This window comes from Danio aesculapii, chromosome 7 (assembly GCF_903798145.1).
Source record: "Danio aesculapii chromosome 7, fDanAes4.1, whole genome shotgun sequence".
Lineage (NCBI taxonomy): Eukaryota > Metazoa > Chordata > Actinopteri > Cypriniformes > Danionidae > Danio > Danio aesculapii.
The window spans coordinates 37,613,361-37,633,080 of NC_079441.1; the positions used below are offsets into that span (position 1 = coordinate 37,613,361).

General features: G+C 37.3%; 1 protein-coding gene across 4 annotated transcripts in view; it reads right to left on the reverse strand.

Annotated features, from left to right (window-relative positions):
- The window catches only part of phf21aa (PHD finger protein 21Aa), a 37,252-nt gene extending 22,694 nt beyond the window's left edge, over positions 1 to 14,558 (reverse strand). For 3 of the 4 annotated variants that reach the window (XR_008838091.1, XM_056461864.1, XM_056461862.1), the window contains exons 1-6: positions 14,312 to 14,558; positions 7,113 to 7,167; positions 6,476 to 6,565; positions 6,298 to 6,330; positions 6,123 to 6,188; positions 649 to 798 (exon numbers count right to left, since the gene is read on the reverse strand). Coding sequence is in view for 3 of the 4 variants with exons in the window: in XM_056461864.1 (XP_056317839.1) it covers positions 649 to 798; positions 6,123 to 6,188; positions 6,298 to 6,330; positions 6,476 to 6,565; positions 7,113 to 7,142 (369 nt within the window). In the remaining variant the exon portion in view is untranslated. The remainder of the gene's footprint in view (positions 1 to 648; positions 799 to 6,122; positions 6,189 to 6,297; positions 6,331 to 6,475; positions 6,566 to 7,112; positions 7,168 to 14,311) is intronic. The other variant, XM_056461865.1, reaches the window with a different exon arrangement.
- Between the last annotated feature and the right edge of the window lie 5,162 nt (positions 14,559 to 19,720).

The following is a 19,720-nucleotide window of genomic DNA, read 5'->3' on the forward strand; positions in this document are numbered from 1 at the left end:
ACGTTTTGATGTCTTTTCCACCAAGGCAACCTAAGATGCTAAATGCTAAGATATAATTGGGTAAACTGGCAGTGGGCAGGTTATAGAGACCAAAACAAAGACATAGAGGAAATGCACATTTTCAAACTTTAGCATTGATTTTCAGATAAACAAGTATCTTCACTTAGCATGTTTATTAATTATCTGTAAATACATTTTCGTATTTTTATGCTTTAGAAGATTCAAAAACGTACATACAGAAACTTTAACAAGCAGAATCACTGTGTGGGTCTAGTGAGGGCTTACTGTAGGCTAGGTGTGAGCTGCCCACATGAGGCCAGCATTAAGGGGCCAACATTCTGCCAGTGATCTGCATTGGCAGCCTGCTGGGCATCCTTGTGCTAGCCCTAAGTGGGCCCATTAAGAAGCAGCACAGGCTTGTTCGCAGGGAGCCTAATTGTATGGAAAAACACAACTAACACATTATTCAAAATTTCTCTATATTTTATACAATTCTAAACAGACCTTTTGTTATATTTGTGGGCACTTTTTGTCATGTTGGAGTTAATGGCTCGGCTTGGCATTCCTTTTGTGTTCAGAGACAGAACTCAGTGTACCCCATTGTACTCCATGCACTCAAGTATTGTTTGCTGTGTGCTGCGTGTGTACCTGTGGAGTGGTGAGGCTAGCAGCAGGCAGAGGCGTCTGTGTCTGTGTGATGAGCAAAGTAGACGTTTGCCCATCGGCTTGTAACGTCTGCAGCTTCATATCTTCCTGTTTCACCAGTAGATCTCTCCTTAACTGCTCCACCACCTTTTTCTGAGGGAGAAAGAGGGAACAAGCGCCTGTTCATTTTTTTGTGTGTTCTGTCACTCGTACCTGCAATGAAGTCTCTCTCACTCACACCCTCTCTTTCTGCCTGCTGTTGATAAGAGAGTTTGTGATGTTGGATTTTGGCCCATTTGAGCTGACAGCAAGTGGGAACATGGAGTCCCTACAGCTGAACATCACTCTCTCTTTGTCTCGGTCTCTCTCAGGCAGGAGGCCAACAGTATTCTGCCTTCACAAACATCTTAAAAGTGGTTTAGGAAACTGAATTATGGCATAACAGGAACATTTTGCAGTAAAATATTAGCATTACCACAAATTGTGACTATGAATTAAGTCCAGCAAATGGCTGAAAGGAATGCCTTTGCTTTAAAATAGTCTTTCCTTGTATGCAATCATAAAAAGTTTCTTCAAAATGTATTGATTTCTTGTGTTCTGCCTAAGAAAATGCAGCATGTTGGGAAAAGTATAACTTCAATGTTTTGGATAAGTGCTTACTTTAAAGAACTAAATGACAGATGCAAGAGTGTTTGGGAACATCATTCATTATACTACTAATACATCATTTCATTGGCACTGCTAGTGGCAGAGAAATCCACCTTTAAAATTGAAATTTTCATATGTTTAAATTAGGGATGCTCATAATTACTGATTAACCGTTAACCGAAATGGTGCGTTTTTAACCGATAGTATAAATTAAATAATTAAAAAATATTATTTTATAAAGTTTGGCTGCATAAGGGGCCGATCACAGCAAACGTGCTTTTTGCATTAAGAGGCGCATTTTTTGAATGGTTTGTTATTTATTTATTATTAATTGCTGTGAGCGTTTTGCGCACTGCTTATGTGCCCTGCGCGCTGTGTGTTTTTGCTGTTGGTGTGACTGTTAACAGTGTTGCTGTTAATATTGACAGAATTTTTTGTTTTACAGCTTATAAAACATGTATGCAAATTTATGCAATATATGTAAACAACAAAATTGTTGTATGCTATAGTAGCCTATATTTTACAAAAAGTCAACATATGAGCCTTGTCATTGTCTTTCATCAAGTGCAGCGTGCACATGAACCGCGAGTGAGAGAGGAAATAAAAGCACACAAGCTGCTCAAGACATAATCTTTAAACTAATGACATATATAAAATGTTTGTGATATGATGTTAAGAACAGCGGAGCATTAATTAAATGCATATTTCCTGTGAAGCGATCGATTTGAGATAGCCTCCTATTTTTATTTGACGTAAGAAAAAAAAATATGATTGAACAAAAAGCCTATGCCTGTTCTTAAAACAAATTCAGTCAGTGTTTACGCTTTGTAATCTAAATTTGTCCTTTAAATGAAAAATATCTTGGGCAGGCCTATTTATTTTATTCTTTTTATTTAGTTTATTCTTTTTTTAATGCTGTTGGAAACACTGCAGGTGCGTGAAGATGTTCAGTTCTGTATGCTGTTGTTCGCATGTTAAAATAAATCAGTAGTTTACATGCAATACTTAATGTGTCAGACACCAAATAGACACGACAATTATTATAATTTTTTTATTAAATAATAATTTAATATTAATCTGACCAGTTACCCGTTAATATTCAGTTAACGAGTGGCAGTTGTCAGTGGGCACCGAAATGAGCATCCCTAGTTTAAATTTATAACATGATCAAATTATCATTTATATATTTAATTTTAGATGAGTTCGCATCAAATAATTACTAAATCCTTACCATTTAGAGGAACATGCTGAACCTTATATTTATATAATAAACTATATTTATATAAAAAATCAAAACAGAAATACTTTAGTTACGTTGGTTTAGTGGTCGATTCATTCAAATAACAATCGACAAAAATTGACAGAAATAGAAATCGTATCAAAAGGAATAACAAAAACAAACATTCCAGCTGAAAATAAATGCATACTTACAGAGAACTGCTATAACTGTAAAACAAAAACTAATCGAGAAAACAGAATAACTAGCATGATCATTCCTCACATTCTTTGCAATGCATTTGAAGCTGTTTACTCTTTATTAGAGTTCGGCCTCAAAAAACAAAAACAAAAAAAAAACTTGGACAGACACACACAGACACACATGAGCACGTTTACACAAAGCAACATCAAGATAATATGGACACCTCATCATGAAGAGAAAACTGAAGAATGGAGATATCAAAAGTTTGAGAGCGCCTGGCTTCACTCAATGCAGGCTACAAATGTGCATTACAGCTTGTTTGTGTTCAGCTGAGTATGTGTTGATTCTGTAACCAGTGAAGAGCGAGTGACAGTTACATTAATGAATACTGAACACAACCCCCAAGCACAGTCCTCGCACTGATTACAGCTTTAACAGGCTCCATCCACCATCTGTTAGACTCACACACTCCTAGATCTGGGAGAATTCCACCGGACACCGAATGTGTGCGAGCGAGGAAAGCAGCGCACTTTATTAAATAGAGCTGCAGGCTGGTACATTTCAGTCGCTATGATTATAGAGCTGACCTTGTGTTTCTCTTATTCCTTTTTCTCTGCAGAACGACAGATGATCTCAGGTGTGTTTGTCTTCCGTTGATGGCAGCTGCTCTGTTCTGTTACTTTAAAAAAAAGCTTTGAGACGCTAATTAAAATTCCTCTTCACTGCAGCGAGACTACATCACAGCTTTTCTCCATCTCCTCCACAGAACTTCAGGTTCTGTGCAGTAAACTCAAGCGAAGGACAGTACGCCACAATCATCTCCAGACATTTAAGGGATAGTTCACCCGAAAGTAGCAATTCTACCATCATTTTTAATCACTTTTGTCTTGTTACTTGTTTTTTTTGTTCTGTTGAACACAAAAGATTTTGTTGAAAAATGTCAAAAACCGGTCACCGCTGACTTCCATAGTTTTTGTTTTTCCTACTATTTATGTCAATAGCTATCACTTTTACTTTTTTTAAAGTATTAAACAATACTTTTGCTATTTGTCCAAATTACTTTTAATTAATTTAAAATGAGTTGAAGCAACACAATTCTGAATATATATATATATATATATATTTTTTTAAAGGTTTTATTTTACTTAATGGTTTTATGTTCAATCCACTTAAATTAGTAAAAAGGATTAAATTAACTTAATCTATTTGTAACCTATAACTTAATTTTATAACCTATAATTATACACATTTTGAAATATTGCTTATGTTTCATGTAAATATTGCTTGTGTATGCACACAACTGAGTAGTATAAACTTTTTATCTGATGAGAAAAATGTGCATAAAGAAGATTACAGAATAAATTCCAGCATATGCATAAAAAAGTTATTTTAACAGATGTTAATGGCAAAAATGGGCATGATGGGATGGAATTAAAGGACCGACAACATCTGAAATGTTGCTTTGGTCTTTCGAAAATACCTCGGCCAAAGTCTATCATCAAAGTGGTTCAGTATTATTACTTCAGAACCCAAAGAGTGCCTCATGCTAGGGCTGGGCAATTTATCGAAAAGTAATTGAAATCGACATTCAGAACCTATAAATGATCACATTTTTTCAGGTTGCTTTTTTCATTACTTTGCCTACTGCATGTGGAGTCACATGACCCTGCTCTGTTTATACTTCTGCATCGAGCGCATGCGCATGGTCCAGCGCAGCCTTCGCATTGTCACATACCCATCGCCGTGGCTGATGCACAGCTCTTAAAAAATGTAACAACACGTCGTGTTGATGCCTAGCACAAGCTCTGTGATTGGTCAGCTTGATTGCGGTGACAAGTGTGGGTGACGTGGAGAGCCGCGGGAAAGCAGTGAGCCTGTTGGAGTGAGTGTTTACAAGTGTCACTAAAGCTGATTTATACTTCTGCGGCCACTTTGCAGCCAAATCTGATCTCTGGTCAAGTAGGATGGTGGACCTATTCTTGAGCGTTACTTTTCATATTTACTGTACAAAATCTGTCCGTGAACTATGTGAGCAAAAAAAATTTATAAATAAATAAAATAATCGTTCATTATTCGGAATCAAGTTAAAATGTTTAATTAATTATGATTTTGATTTTAGGTCAAATCGCTCAGCCCTTTCTCATGCCTCCAAAAGCCACTGAGCATTCATTGTGTTTCCTCTTTGTCTTCTGAGGTACAAGCCATTTATTATATACGAAAAAAGGCCCAGAGTGGCTTCTCCTACTCCAGCAAATTTCATATTTCTTTTTGCTATTTGGTGCCAGTTTATCAGGAAGTGATGATTTTGTTCTTTGCCTCATTGGATGGAAACAATGCTTTATTCACAAATGTTTTACCTGATATTACAATTTTGCACATAAATATAATTCGTATCTTTGGAAGGAAAAGCTCCAACTTGCTTTAACACACCTGCCAGGAGGTTTCTAGTATATCTAGTAATAAGTAGTGCATTCACACTGAAAACTCAGCATTTTGCACTTTAAATACCCGATGATGCATTTATTTAACCGTTAAAATGAAGTGTGGATTGTTGGACACTTCACGCACTCAACGGCCACTGCTTTACTCACGTTGCGGAAGGGGCGGAGCTTTCAGGCACTGATGGTGGATCACTTCATTTATTTTGGATTGTGAAAGCAAAATTCTCCTACGAGAGTGATTATACCACCTCCCGATGGTGAATGCGGTTATACTCATAGCAGGTATTATTTGGTAGGCTAGGTGTCATTTATTTAGCTAATTTGGCAACTGTCAAACCTCATCTGGGAAAAGATTTGAATTTCTGCCTAGTAAAAAACTTTAAGTGTTTTATTTGGGACTACACTACAAACATATATACTATGCTGTTGAGTATGTAAGTGCATAGTGTGCCATTTGGGACGCAGTGATTAACTGGTACAGGTGTGTTTAATTAGGGTTGGACCGACCGTCCAGGACCAAGTTTGGACACCCCTGGGTTACAGGTTTCCATCATTCTTCAAAATATTAGTGTGTTTAACAGAACAACAATACTCAAACTGGTTTGAAACCAGTCAAGGGTGAGCAAATGATGACAGAACTTTCTTTTTTTGGCGAACTATCCCTTTAATCATCATTAAAAGAAATGCCAAAGAAAAAGGCGGGAAAACTCGATTTGTGCGTGTGTGTGTGTGTTGGCAAATAGTTCATTTGGCAACACAAAAGCACAAATCGCACCACAAATGTTCAGCACAATACAACACAAAACAATGCCATGATGTAACACAGGTCTCATAACCTAACAAGATCGCCTCGTGTTCTCGGGACACACATTTTAGACCTGAAGTAACTGAACTGATCAAGACACACGTGTATGCTCATAGAGAACACTGATATGGCAGCAGGTGTTCTCTCAGAGAGCCGCTCTCACCTGCCGCTCACTCAGCGCTGTGATCTTGGCCTGCAGGTCACGGAGCTGCAGCTTCAGATCTGCATTCTGTACAAAGAACACACACACTCCTCCCTGATACACTAGTCCAGCGGCCCGTATATATGAGAGCGTATCGATCAAACAGTAACAGAAATGTTCAGTGAGGGAGACGCACCTGTGGATCTTGCTTCATTTGGCTCACGAGTTTCTGCAAGAAAGGAAGAGAAAGTTTTAGCATTCTCAGGAGTGGGGAACACGTGCCGATGCAGTGACCTCTAGAGGAAGACAAGGGTACTGCAGGCGAAACACACTCCATCCATATGCTGTACTACTGAGAGGGCATTTGTGGATACCTGATGGATCTGGATTTCCACTTTGAGTGCTTCCTGTAAATTTTGCAGTTCCATCATCGACCTCTTCTTCCCAAAACCCAACACAGCTGCCTGGCGAATAAGAGCATATTATGTCATTAATTGAGATGTTATTGGATGACCACGCATTTTATATATTTATATACATAAAGAATTGCTTTTGTGGTCTGGCAGTGTGCATGACTATGCCATGACAGATCTGTTGGTGTGCTTGAGCCAGTGTGCCTAAATCTGCTCAGTGTGAGTTGGATATATCTGTGTGTACTGATTCAATCAGAACTACTCTCATCAAATCCTGCCTGAACACCAAGGATCAAACTGAACAGCACTCTTTTGCACATACCCAATCCTGCTCTTTTTCACTCTGTCATTGGTCTTTGGGGGAAATGATGCTGATGCATGCATTAACCGTTTCCCTCTCTGTCAGCTTCTAAGAGCATGTTGTGAAGTAACCTCTTGAGAACTGTGTAGCTATGCTGCTGTTTTGTGTAATTGCAGTAGGTGTAGTTTAGAATCATGTTTAAATTAATTAGCTAGCCAGTGAAACACTAAGAAACTGACCAGCACAGTTGTGTTAGAAATTGTGCACCCCCTTTTGTGACAATGGATTATTCTATACCTTCCCAACGTCTGCCGTCTTGAACACCATCCAACTGGCAGAGTGGGGGGTGGAGCTGAAACAGACAAGAGAGGATGGTAAAGAGCACACACATTTACACACAGCAGCGCTCCGAAGAATGACAAATCTACGCTGGGAGAATATTGAAGAAAAGATGTCAGAAGGAATCTTTAAAGTGGAATCTCTGTGGATAAAGATTTGGGCTCCATGCAAAAACTGCAAATTTAACGTCAAATTGAGAGAACACAGAAATTGGAGTGTTACTAGAGGGGAAAAAAGAGAAATCAGTCCTTCTTTATTTTCTTAAGTTTAATACTTAAAAGAACAGTTCTTCCCAGAAATGAAAAGTCCTCATTTTTGCACACCCTCGTCAAATTCTGTGGCACAAAAGATGACATTTTGAAGAACACTTGGCAAACATCACCCCACTGATTTTTATTGATCAGACAGATTTTCTTCAAAATATGTGCTACAGAATAAAAATAGAATGACTAAATCTTCTTTTTGGCGTGAATTAGCACTTTCGGGGAACCAATTTCAAGAAACAGAAAAACTACAAACTGAATGTTTCCTTTAAACATCGATATATCTACAGTATACTAGCGTAATGTCCTGAAACTGACATTTATAGAGTTCAAACATAGGTTTGGGAGAAGCCTAATCATTCAGTCATGCCATTCGTTATTATGTTATTACATAAGCAGCATTCACCACATCATCTCCGCTGCATTTCTTCCTGAAATCTAGCCTATTGCATTGTAGCATATGTGAACACAAGCGGCAGTACATGCACTACAAATATTCATCCTTGTCCTAGATATAAGTGTGATACAATTTTCTTTGTACTTTGAGAGTTATAGAATACAGTTATAGATAGATGCAATTATCTTTGAATCTCCTCAAACAAGCACTTGTAACCATGAGCATCTATACCTTTTTGCAATTACGAAACAACAGCTAGATATAGACCATTTCAATGTGGTCGTGTCATTGGCGCATGAACATTTCCTGCTTGTTATCAAACTATTTCATAACTGTAATAAGAGGCAATTCAGTCATAACTTAATGTTAAAACAGCTATCATAACATTATTTATCAATATGTGGCTCTCAGTGTTTGGACTCTCAGTAGTGATTATTAAACCACAGTGAACTGAGCTAAACTGAACTGAACTTAAACATAGAAAAATGAACTACACTGTTTCAGTTTACTACAATCTTTTATGTTAAGCTGCTTTGACACAATCTACATTGTAAAAGCGCTATAAAAATAAAGGTGAACTAAATTGAATTGAATTTTTGGATTCTCTTAATCTATAGAACAGAGATGCCCAAACTAGGGCCCGTGGGCCAAACTTGGCCTATGGTAATTTTTGATTTGGCCCGCCAACCAATCAGATGGGGACAAATGATGGGGAAGGTTAAAGTGAATCCCTCAAACACAGATCGTCATTTCTAATTTAACATAGCCTTTAGTTTGTTTCTTAAATTGCTGAGCTACAAGAAAAACTGAAATTAAATGTTTCAATTAAATGTTGTGAATTAATCCTATTTTTAAGGGCCATGAAACCCTAAAACACATGATTTTAGATGTTGACATATATACATGTGTGGCACATTGCTAAAAACCCTGTTAGTACACATATATTTCACTATCGAGTAAAAAAATATTATGAAATTATATTATAAGAAGTACAATGTAAAAAATATATAGAATTATTAATAGGATTAAAGTATTTCTTTCTGTACATTTTTAGACATTATTAAATTATGAAGTTACCATGGCAACTTTACTGTAATGCAGTTTGGTATATTTAGCGTCGGCCCACCACCCTCGATCAAGTTTGGTTTTTGGCCCTTCATAAGAAAATTTTGGACACCCCTGCTATAGGATTAAAAAATGTAATAGGTAATACGTTAGGACCATTGATTTTGTTTACATCTCTCAAAATATTTTATAGTAATGACAAGTGATAATTTCCGGACAAATTAAAAACTACAAAAATTGTTTTGACTGAAATTTGTGGCACAACCCTATATGCAAAACGTTCATGAAGGTGTAAAAACTAAAATGTACATTTAGCCTAAAGTCAGTTCAGTTGATTGCCCAATTCATGATGCCCCCTGCCAGCCATACAGCACTATTAATGGGACAGTTCACCAAAAAATATCAATTTACTTAAAATTATTTACTTTATACTTATGATACTCACCCTCGAGCAGGTGACTAAGAGTTTCGTTCTTATGTTGAACATAAAAGATATTTCGAAGAAAGCTGAAAACTTCAATATGTGGCTCTTTTTGGATTCTCAGAAGCTCTAGAAATTAAAAATGTAAAACAGGAAATATGTTGGGACTATTGTTTTTGTTTACATCCCTCAAAATGGTTTGAAACAAATAAAGAGTGAGTAACAGCTACTACAATTTTTTTTTAATGATCTTCTTTTATGTTCAACAGAAGAAAGAATCTCCTAAAGGTTTAAAAGGTTGAGTAAATGATGACAGCGTGTTTATTTTTAGGTGAACTGTCCCTTTTATTTCTCCCTTTAACAGAGAAAGATCCAAAAATACTTTACTACAAGTGAGTAGAATCATTAATTGTGCTCAAATCACATAAAAATAGTTGTTTTTTTGAACAAGTGTGCTCTGCCATGTTGAGAGTTGCAATACTTCCATCAAAAGTTGCAAGGCAGCACTAAAGCCACCAAATTGAGTGTTATGATGTTCACTATTTATGCACGTACAAAAGAACTGTCCCGGCTTCATTCTGCCAGTGCAAATTCACTTACTTCCTGCCTTCTCTAGTTTCTGTAAGCTGTTATTTTTTTGTTCTCGGTACTTGTGTCTCACAGAATCAGTCTCTGTCTCTGCCACAGATCATCACTCTCTTCTCATCCGAATGAAAGCAGAGACTACCAGATGGGCACTCCACACACTAAGAGCTTCTCACTCATCTTCAGAGTGGCATCCTCTATCTGTAGTTGCACCAGTCACTGATGTATCCACCTCGGGACAATATTTAAGCAAAGGAAGATTTTTAAATGATATATACAATGGATCGCATAAACCTTGCTGGAAGTAGTTACAATTTGTCCCATTAAGGACGCTGCATTATATTCATATTTGTACAGTGGAGAAAAAGAGGGCATTTTCTAGGGCCTCTGTATTCAGTAAGGGCAAACAGCCAAAGTGTTCAGAACACACACAAACACACACACACACACACACACACACACACACACAATCTACACCTGTCTGATCAGACTGGCACACCATATACTCACCTGTTGGCTCAATAAACCTGCTAAAGCACTAGAACTACTCTTTAAATTAATATAAAGGAATAAAAATTAGGAACAAGCCCCCATTCTCAATCTAAACTTACACTCAAACACGATCTATTTTTGCAAGATCTTTCACACATATGCAATAACTTCATTAGCACATAATTTACTCATATGGAAAAACAGTCAACATGTTTCACTGTGTTTTCATTTTGTGTTCAGCTTGTGTGTTGGTATAATCGTTTATGATGATAAAGGTGAACAGATTGCACGGGCTTGAGGACGATGCTTTAATTGAGCTTTATATTATCTCAGGAATAAAGTGCTGCAGGATTGACATAATTGTGCAGGATAAAATCTGTAAACAAGGAGTTTTAGTTAATGAAATAAGTCTGTGGTTAATACGAGATCAATATATCAAAATATATATTGTTTTAGTCTATAACATAAAATATATCAGCAACACCCCTTCTTATGATTGTTTTTAAAGCTTCAACTCATCTTGAATGACACCATGCATGACTGGCAGTAGACAAACGAGGTTGTGGGGGACATTAAACATCACACTGAACAGGTAAACGAATATATTTTACTAGTTCACATTCACAGTTGCACTATATTCATCACTGCACTCTTGTAAACATATTATTATCACTATATTTATACTGCACTCTTGCAAATGTTAAAGGAAAATGCAATTATGTAATTATTAATGTATTATTATCGTATTTACTGTGGTGTATTTTGTTTATAGATTACCTTTAAAAGTAAATCTGGAGAAGTTGTGTTCATTTGTGAAGATTATTATAATGAACAGCATAAGCCAGTGTTTCCCAACTATGTTCCTGAAGGCACACCAACAGTACACATTTCAACCTCTTTCTAATCAAACACACTTGAATCAACTCATCAGAACATTAGAAGAATCTCCAAAACCAGAAATTAATGGGTCTGATGAGGGAGAAATCCAAAATATTTGCTGTTGGTGTGCCTCCAGGAACAGGGTTGGGAAACACTGGCATAAGCATCCTAAACTTCAACAGGTCGCACTTTCTGCAATAATCCAAAAGCGACTGTAACCAACCAATTGAGTTTTTGTGATGATTCTGGGCTGGCTGCACTCTATAGAGTGGGAAATATTAACAAAAGAGTAGGATTGAAAGAGGATATTTATATGTCTCAGGCTACGAAGAACAAGTTTAGATGCTTATGCACTTTCAGAACTTTGCTATTCAGAACTGCTTACTGTAGTCTTTGTAACCTTTGCATCACCCTGTCAATAAGTGTATCTGTTTACTAATCAACAGTCCAGAGCATCCATCAATTACCAGGCATCTCAAGCCGGAAACAACATGAAAAAAGGCCGATCTCTTACCAATATTCTAATATATGTAATTAAAATGTTTAAGAACTAACATCCAATACTTAATAAGAATTGTAGGGCCTTATTTTTAGCTCTATAAGAGAAAGTGCAATCTTACGTGTACATTAACTAACTTAATGCTAAGAGCATGTGCATATATTTCAAATGTGATTGCAACTTGTGAGCATCTATGACGTTTAATCTTTAAATGGTTTCCATATCCTGGAGGGAAACGGACATTTGAGAGGCTGGGGGAGGGCAATAAATGTGTGGGCCTAATGTTGAAGAAAAACACTGAAGAAAAGGAGGCCCTGGAACCATTCAGGTCATGTGACTTAGTATAAAAACTCTGGGATCCCCTCACCATCATTATGTGAAAGTAACATGATGGCACCATGCATTGAGGCTAAAAAAACAGACCCCAAGGCAAATGCAAATATTTTTTACATGTAGCTTTCTAAATATGTGCATATACATATTGACATGTGTATACAGCTATTGAAAACAAGTAATAGACTACTTATATTCTCAGTTTCTTTGGATTTGTACATAATATTCTTGAGTAAAACATACTTCTGGTTTTATTCCACAATGATCTCGCATTTCATTTGAATTTAAAATACAAATGTTGACATTTAGAGCATTTGTTTTACTATAAAATAATGTTTTCAGACTAGGCATAAGCTGGTATAAGATTCTGATGGTATGATAACCTTGGATAAATATATCACGGTTTCACACTATCATGGTATTGTGATTTCTACTCTAAAATAAGCTCTTTTATTAACGTCTGGGTAAAAACCATGAGTTTTTGTTGGATATAAAGTAAACTGATTAAAGTAAAAGTGGTTGGTTTTTCAAGTGTTTGCTGATTTGTGAGCTGACAAGTGGCTTTAGATGTGGATGGTCCTTCTGAAGTCTTTTACAAAACTTAAAACTTATATAGCGCAGGAACAGTTTAACAGCTTTTCCAAACCACGGTAAACCTTAAATCCGGTTATCATGCCATTTTGATTTCAGACATTAAATATTTTAGACAACAACAATACCAATAGCCCTGATGTGTTGTTCTGGCCAATTGTCATTTTATTTAAAAATACTAATTTGGAAGAAAAATGTGTTCAAAACGTTAAATAATAAAACAAATATTAACATTTTACTCAAACTTGCACCTAATAAATCAAGCAAGTTTCCTCATAGCTGTACATACAGGCGTTAAACACACCTCTTCTTCACCGATGATAAACTACAAAATAAAAGCATTATGAAAGTATGAAATTGCACTGCAAGTCCTAGTGTAAATGAAAATGACATTTAAGTGATTTATTACACATTAAAAGGTTAAGTTTAAGTGTTTGAATGCATTTTGCTGGATGTATTGGATGGCCCATCATCGCAGGGGGAAAAAGCAGGTGGAGTGAAGAGGAAGAGAAACAGAAACAGGGGGAAAAATGGCTGTACAGTCAACATAGTTGATGATGGAGCACAGCCAGACATGCATAAAACATGAAAAAACTGACAAGAACAGGAGAGAACTGTGTTATTTGATAACTATGCAGCCATTTCGAAGTGAAAAAGGATTAAAACAGGGTGTGATTTTGATGAGAAGCAACCATAATGTTTGACGGCCATACAGTAACGAGCTAATAACCGAAACAGACACAAAACACACACACACACACACACACACAATGTTGTAAAACGCACTGCGAGAGTAAAAGCTGTTGACGGCCCGGTCGTTAAAGCGGACCGAGCGTCATCTGAAAAGCTTGAGAAAGGTCATCATCATCATCATCATCATCAGCGTTCCAGCGCATCCACACCGGAAACAGCACCATCACTTTATATACTCACACAATCACACACACATCAAACTCAACTACACAAGGCCTACAACTTTCACTCCGCCATATCAGAGAACAGACCGGAGGAGACTTAATTACAGCGAGCTTTCGTTTGTGCTGATATGTCAAGGCGTGGTGCCGAGTACACGAACTGGGGGAAAATCTTTCATGATCACACGTCTTGTCGCCCTAGCGGCTCTTAACAATAATAGTAGCTCAACATCGCGCGAGCTGCTCGAGCACAACACATCAAGAGTAGCGATACACACACTTTTATCCCATTTTCGCTCGAGATTTCGTCCCTCGTTCTTGTGAACGTAAACGTAAGCGCAAAGTGCATTTATAATGGCATCCCATCACTGTTTCGCGGCACGCTGTGAAAACTACGGCACGCGCTGGAATCACATTTTCATCCATATTAGCGCAGTTCTGTCAAGCAAGTGTCGTTTTTGGGGTGTTTCAGTGCCATTCGAGGCGTTATTGTGTAACGGCTGTAAGTTATAACGTTTGGTTGACTGCAGCTGCACTCTCTCTCTCCTGCAACTCCTACAATAAAGAGAAATGAACAAAACCCCCCTGCGCTGCCTCTGCGCCTTCACATCCACTCAAATCACTACCATCACAATCACTTAAAGAAGGCGAAAAGAGTTTCGAGACACCGTTCCCAAAAGTTCACAAGATGGAGATGAAAAAAACGAGGGGCACTTACCCTTGTACACACTCCTTCAGCAGTCAAACCCCGATCTTCATACACTTACACACACAGTCACCAATTATTTAAATATATATCTACAAACAGCCGGGCATTTCACCACTAAAACACCATCCCGCGGTCGAATTTACTCGCTTTAGCGCTTTAAAGTTTTGTACAGGGTACCAGAAGGATTCAACGCTTTGTTCGCTTGATTTTTAACCAAAAATACATAAAAAGACAGAAACTGATATACAAAACAAGAACTCTTCTTCCATCCCATTCACCCCCAGCTTGTGCGCTCGGCGTATCACTGCGCGCAGAAGAGAGATAATGGGACAGCAAAACCATGCCGTTTAACGCACAAAATAACTCCTCTAACATGATAGATTATTCGTCAGATTGGGGATTAATTGAATATCGGTGCAAACTAGAACGAAAGAAGTGTTGCCGAGCGCGAAAGAACACTTAGAAGAAGAGAACTAGTTTATGTAACGGTGCGGCGAATTTATTTCACTTTGCCTAAGGAACGGTTGTAGTGCGCCCCCATTGCCTAGGGAAAAGCCCCGGATGTAAACTCAGTGAAACTCACGTTGAGCGAAGTTACAATAATGTGCAGCCAGCGTGGGCCTGATATTGTTTGGACAACATAGAAGAAATATATCGCTTATGCGTTTAATTAAACCATTGTATTCGTTAGCTTTTATCAATTACATTTTCAGTAAACATATTTTATCGTTGCGTAAAGCTGTTTATAAACAGTTCAGTCCACACACCGAAAAACACACGGAAATGTTTGAATAATATAATTTTTTAATTAAGAAAGTTATATATCATTTATTTAATATTTTAGTGATATAACTCCCTTACAAAGTGTATTTTAATGCATTAATATTTGAATCCAAAATATTATACACTCATTTATTCCAATGACTGTGTACTGTGCAGTACTTTTATGTATACTGCGATTCTGCTCTGTATGGTGTACTATAAATAGTAAGTCTGAATACACTAATTTACCCCACAATCATTTCTCTATCTTCATCTGCCAAAAATATGAGCAGTTCCCTGGTGTCACCATTTATGCGAAGTGAACGGTAGGGGGAGACAGAGCGCTGTGTTTGTGAGTGATCGATCCTGCTCTCTCAGCAGCACCGTTTTCTTTTCTAGGCCTTTGCCTCCTAAACTGGTCCACACTCTCCGTCATCAGCACCACTGAGTCATCGCAGTTCGCTTTGAATTATCACTCTGCATAAAAAAGAACAAGAAGTACGAACATCAACATTTTTACATCCATTTTATAATGAAACACAGATCAGAAGAGTGACATCACCGCCGAGACAGTGTGAACGACACGCTGAAGAGGTTAAAAGTAATATATAAGATGAGTAATAATATCACTTTGTGGTTGAAAGTGTAAACAGAAAGCGCTGCAGTAGTGGTAAACAAGCCATAGACGTTTTAGTATTGTTAACGCATCTGTTATTTCTCTGTGTGTATCCAATTACAGGACACTTCTCAAATGTTTCTCTGCGTTTTTTGGTTTGTAGGCAGGATGGGTTGAGGCTCGCTGTATAGCATCGGTCTTATATAATACAACAAACTTCCTGGAGTGAGGTCAGTGAATGTTGTTTACTATTCTGGGATATGCATAAATACCGATTCACTGCATTTAGCTTACATAGACATTCTTTGAAGATACTGGGATTAAAGGGAAAGTTTACCCAAAAATGAAAATGTTGGGTTAGCCTAGTGGTTCCCAAAGTGGGGGTCGTGGGATAAGGAGGGGGAATCGCTTGGTGATTTCCAAAAATCAAATAATTTTGATTAAACTATTATAATTAGCATATTTTATCCATAACTCACGGAAGATAAAAATAGTTAATAGTTACAATAAAAAACAACATGCATGTGTTGCGACCCCTGGGGTGATTAGGCTACATTATATTAAAGACACAGCAATAGTGTCAGATGCAGCACATTGATTTTATGGCATCAAGTTAAACTTTAAAGACACTCACCTCCATTAAAAATAAATACAGGCCACAACTGAACATATAGGATGATCTCTGAGTGGAGTTCTCCAGAATTAAATGAAAAACAGACTTGAGCCTATTGGTGTGCATGTTGCATGCAAGGTTTGTATATGTATAACCACCTCAGAGCATATTGGGGATCGCGTGTCACTGGCATTATTATTTTGGGGGTCGCAGACTAAAAAAGTTTGGGAACCCCTGGTTTAGCCTAATCACACTGAGGCCAAGACTTGTGTTGTTGAGTATAAATTAAAGCAGATTTTTAGCAGTAATGGTACTTTGGTTATTCATGCAAGTCAGCAGCTAATGGTACTTTGAGAGTCAAAGAAACATATTCATTAATTTTCCTTCAGCTTAGTTCCTTGTTTATCAGGGATCGCCACAGTGGAATGAACCAGCAACTATTCCAGCATATGTTTTCACAGCAAATGCCCTCCCAGCCACAATCCAGTACTGGGAAACACCCATACACTTTCACATTCACACACTCACACACTACAACCATTTTAGTCCATCCAATTCACGTATACTGCATGTTGTCAAAGAACCATATACATACATTTTTCCTTCGACTTAGTCCCTTGTTTATCAGGGGTCACCACAGTGGAACGAACCTCCAACTATTCTGGCATATGTATCCAATTCACCTATATCGCATGTCTTTGGACTGTGGGGGAAACCGGAGCACCCTGAGGAAACCCACACAAACACGAGGAGAACATGCAAACTCCACACAGAAACGCCAACTGGCCTAGGCCCATATACATACAAAACAAAACTAAAACTTGTGTCTTCTCGCCTTACAATTCATTGATGTTTTAAGAAGTGAAATCTGTATGAAACACAACATTGTGGACTATATTAGTCAATAGCTTCAGCAAACAGTTGTTCATTATTTCAGCTGAATAATGACTTTGGGAATCTGTGAAAAGTCAGTCTTCCTGATTTGTGCACACAAATGTAATCTTAGTGTTTTATATAGGTTGCAGCATCCAGGATAAGCGAAAGGAGCTGTATTTGATAAACAAAACCACTGTGTATTTTTATGTATATATTTTTATAACTCTCAAACTGCCAGTATATTGACTTGTATGCAGATCTGGGTTTCTGCTAAAAATCGTCTACTGAAGAAAAATGTCACCTACAGCTCGAATGACCTGAGGGTAAATGAATTAGCAGCGAATGTCTATTTTTGGGCGAACTTTCCCTGTGATACTCTTGTAGTGCTTTGTTATAGTCCTCGACCCTGCCATCGAAGCATGATGACAGCCATCAGAATCCTGAGCAGTTTCTGCTCTTTACCTTTCTTATTTCATCTAACACAACGAAAGATCAGCAGGCAGGCAGTGACTCATCCTCTTCAGCTCTTGTGTCATTGGACTTCATTGAGCTGTTTCCTTTCTGGCTGATAGCGATTGGCTGTTGCGTCTGTGATCTTTGTGAAAGACATTGATAGAGTATAAAAATGGATTTCTGCACTGCACTTCCAGACTAATCCGAGGTGACTGAAGTAATCGAGACTCCATTTATCAAGAAGTCCCACGCTGCCAGAGTCTGAGTCAGACATTCTTTTTGTCAACACGTGTTTACATAAACCGAAGAGCAAAGGAGGCTCTCGGTGCTAATGAAAGGACGCATGATAAGGTGCTTAGCATCTTTTTCTCAAACAGTCTACTTAACACCGTCATTATACAGTTGATGTATGTCACCGCAGACACTCTTACAAACAAAATACAGACAACCAAGACATAATTATTACTCAACAAAAGTATCTTCCCAACACTACCAAGTTTTTTCAAAAGTTTGGGGTCAGAAAGAGTCTTAATAAAATAAAATACTCATACATTTGATACATTAAATAAAAAACAAAGTCTTAGACTTTTAAAATATAACAAGAGATGTTTTAAACAAACATTTTATTAAACGTTTCGGTAAAATAATTTTCATTCATTTTCCTTCGGCTTAGTCAGGGGTCGCCACAGCCGAATGAACCACCAACCTATTCAGCATATGTTTTAGCAGCGGATGCCCTTCCAGCTGCAACCCAGTCCTGGGAAACATCTATACACACTCATTGACACACATACACTACAACCAATTTAGTTTATTCAATTCACCTGTAGAGCATGTCCGGAGGAAACCCACATCAACACAGGGAGAACATGCAAACTCCACATAGAAACGCCAGCTGACCCGGCCGGGACTCGAACCAGCGACGTTCCTGCTGTAAGGCGACAGTGCTAACCACTGAGCCACTGTGTTGCCCTAAAATATATATTTTTTAAAGTAAAAAAAAGCTTCTACAGACTTATAAAACGGCTTTCAACATTGATGACAATAAGAAATGTTTCTCTAGCACCAAGTCAGGATATTGGAATGATTTTTGAAAAGTCACATGACACTAAATGGACAATTTTTACAAGATGCGTTTAAAGGTCATCATAAAAAGGTTATCCATGAAAGTTTTTAATAATTAGATTTTTTTAAAAATGCATGAGCATTTATATGCATTTATGTATGTATAATATCATCTTTGAGTCAAATTACAAAACACAAATTATCGCTAATTTGAGGTGTTTCTAATGCAGCGTCTATGGGGCTGAAAGTAAATTTGACATTATTCTCTCCTCTGGCTGCTGTCATCAGTCTCACACAATATTTTTCTTTTTCTGAAAGTGTAGATAACACCATCGTGGATTTTTAAAAATTATTTCAGCAAATAGGGTTGTAAAAATGTTTTTTTGTTGTACTCTCCCATTCACAGCGCTCTAAGTTTACCCAACTATGACAACTTACGCTACTGAGAAATCTGGATTTGTGAAAAGGGTCCATAGGTCTATTTAAAATTCATACATCTGTTTTTATATAATTAAGATAGAAAACAGTCATTTAAAATTCAAAGGCTACATCATAATATTATTTACATTATCTTATACTGAATGTTTATATCAAATAATTTTGGTAACCATAAAATACTACTAAAACAATTCTTAAAATGAATAAAGTCATTTAAAAAATAGTGCACCATGTACAAATGTGAATTTTATTCTATTCTGTTCTGTCCGACTGTGAATACTGTGATGCGTCATCATTTCCAGGCTCAAATGCTAAATCAGATCCCAGAAGTAAATAAAAAACTGTGCTAATGTGTAGTCACAGAGTGATGTAGTACAAGCAAAAACTCATCATCCTAACCTTTATCTCCATAGCGAAATCTCAGTTGGCCAGACAGTGATTCATCTTTCTAGAATCATTAAAATATGGTGGTCTGGGACAGCATGAGTTGTTTGTGAGTTTTAAAAAGCTAAGCTAAAATGTGTCCTATAAATGAATAGTGCTCATAAATGACTGTTGAGTTAGTATTCTCGATTGAAACAGAGGCTTAGACCCA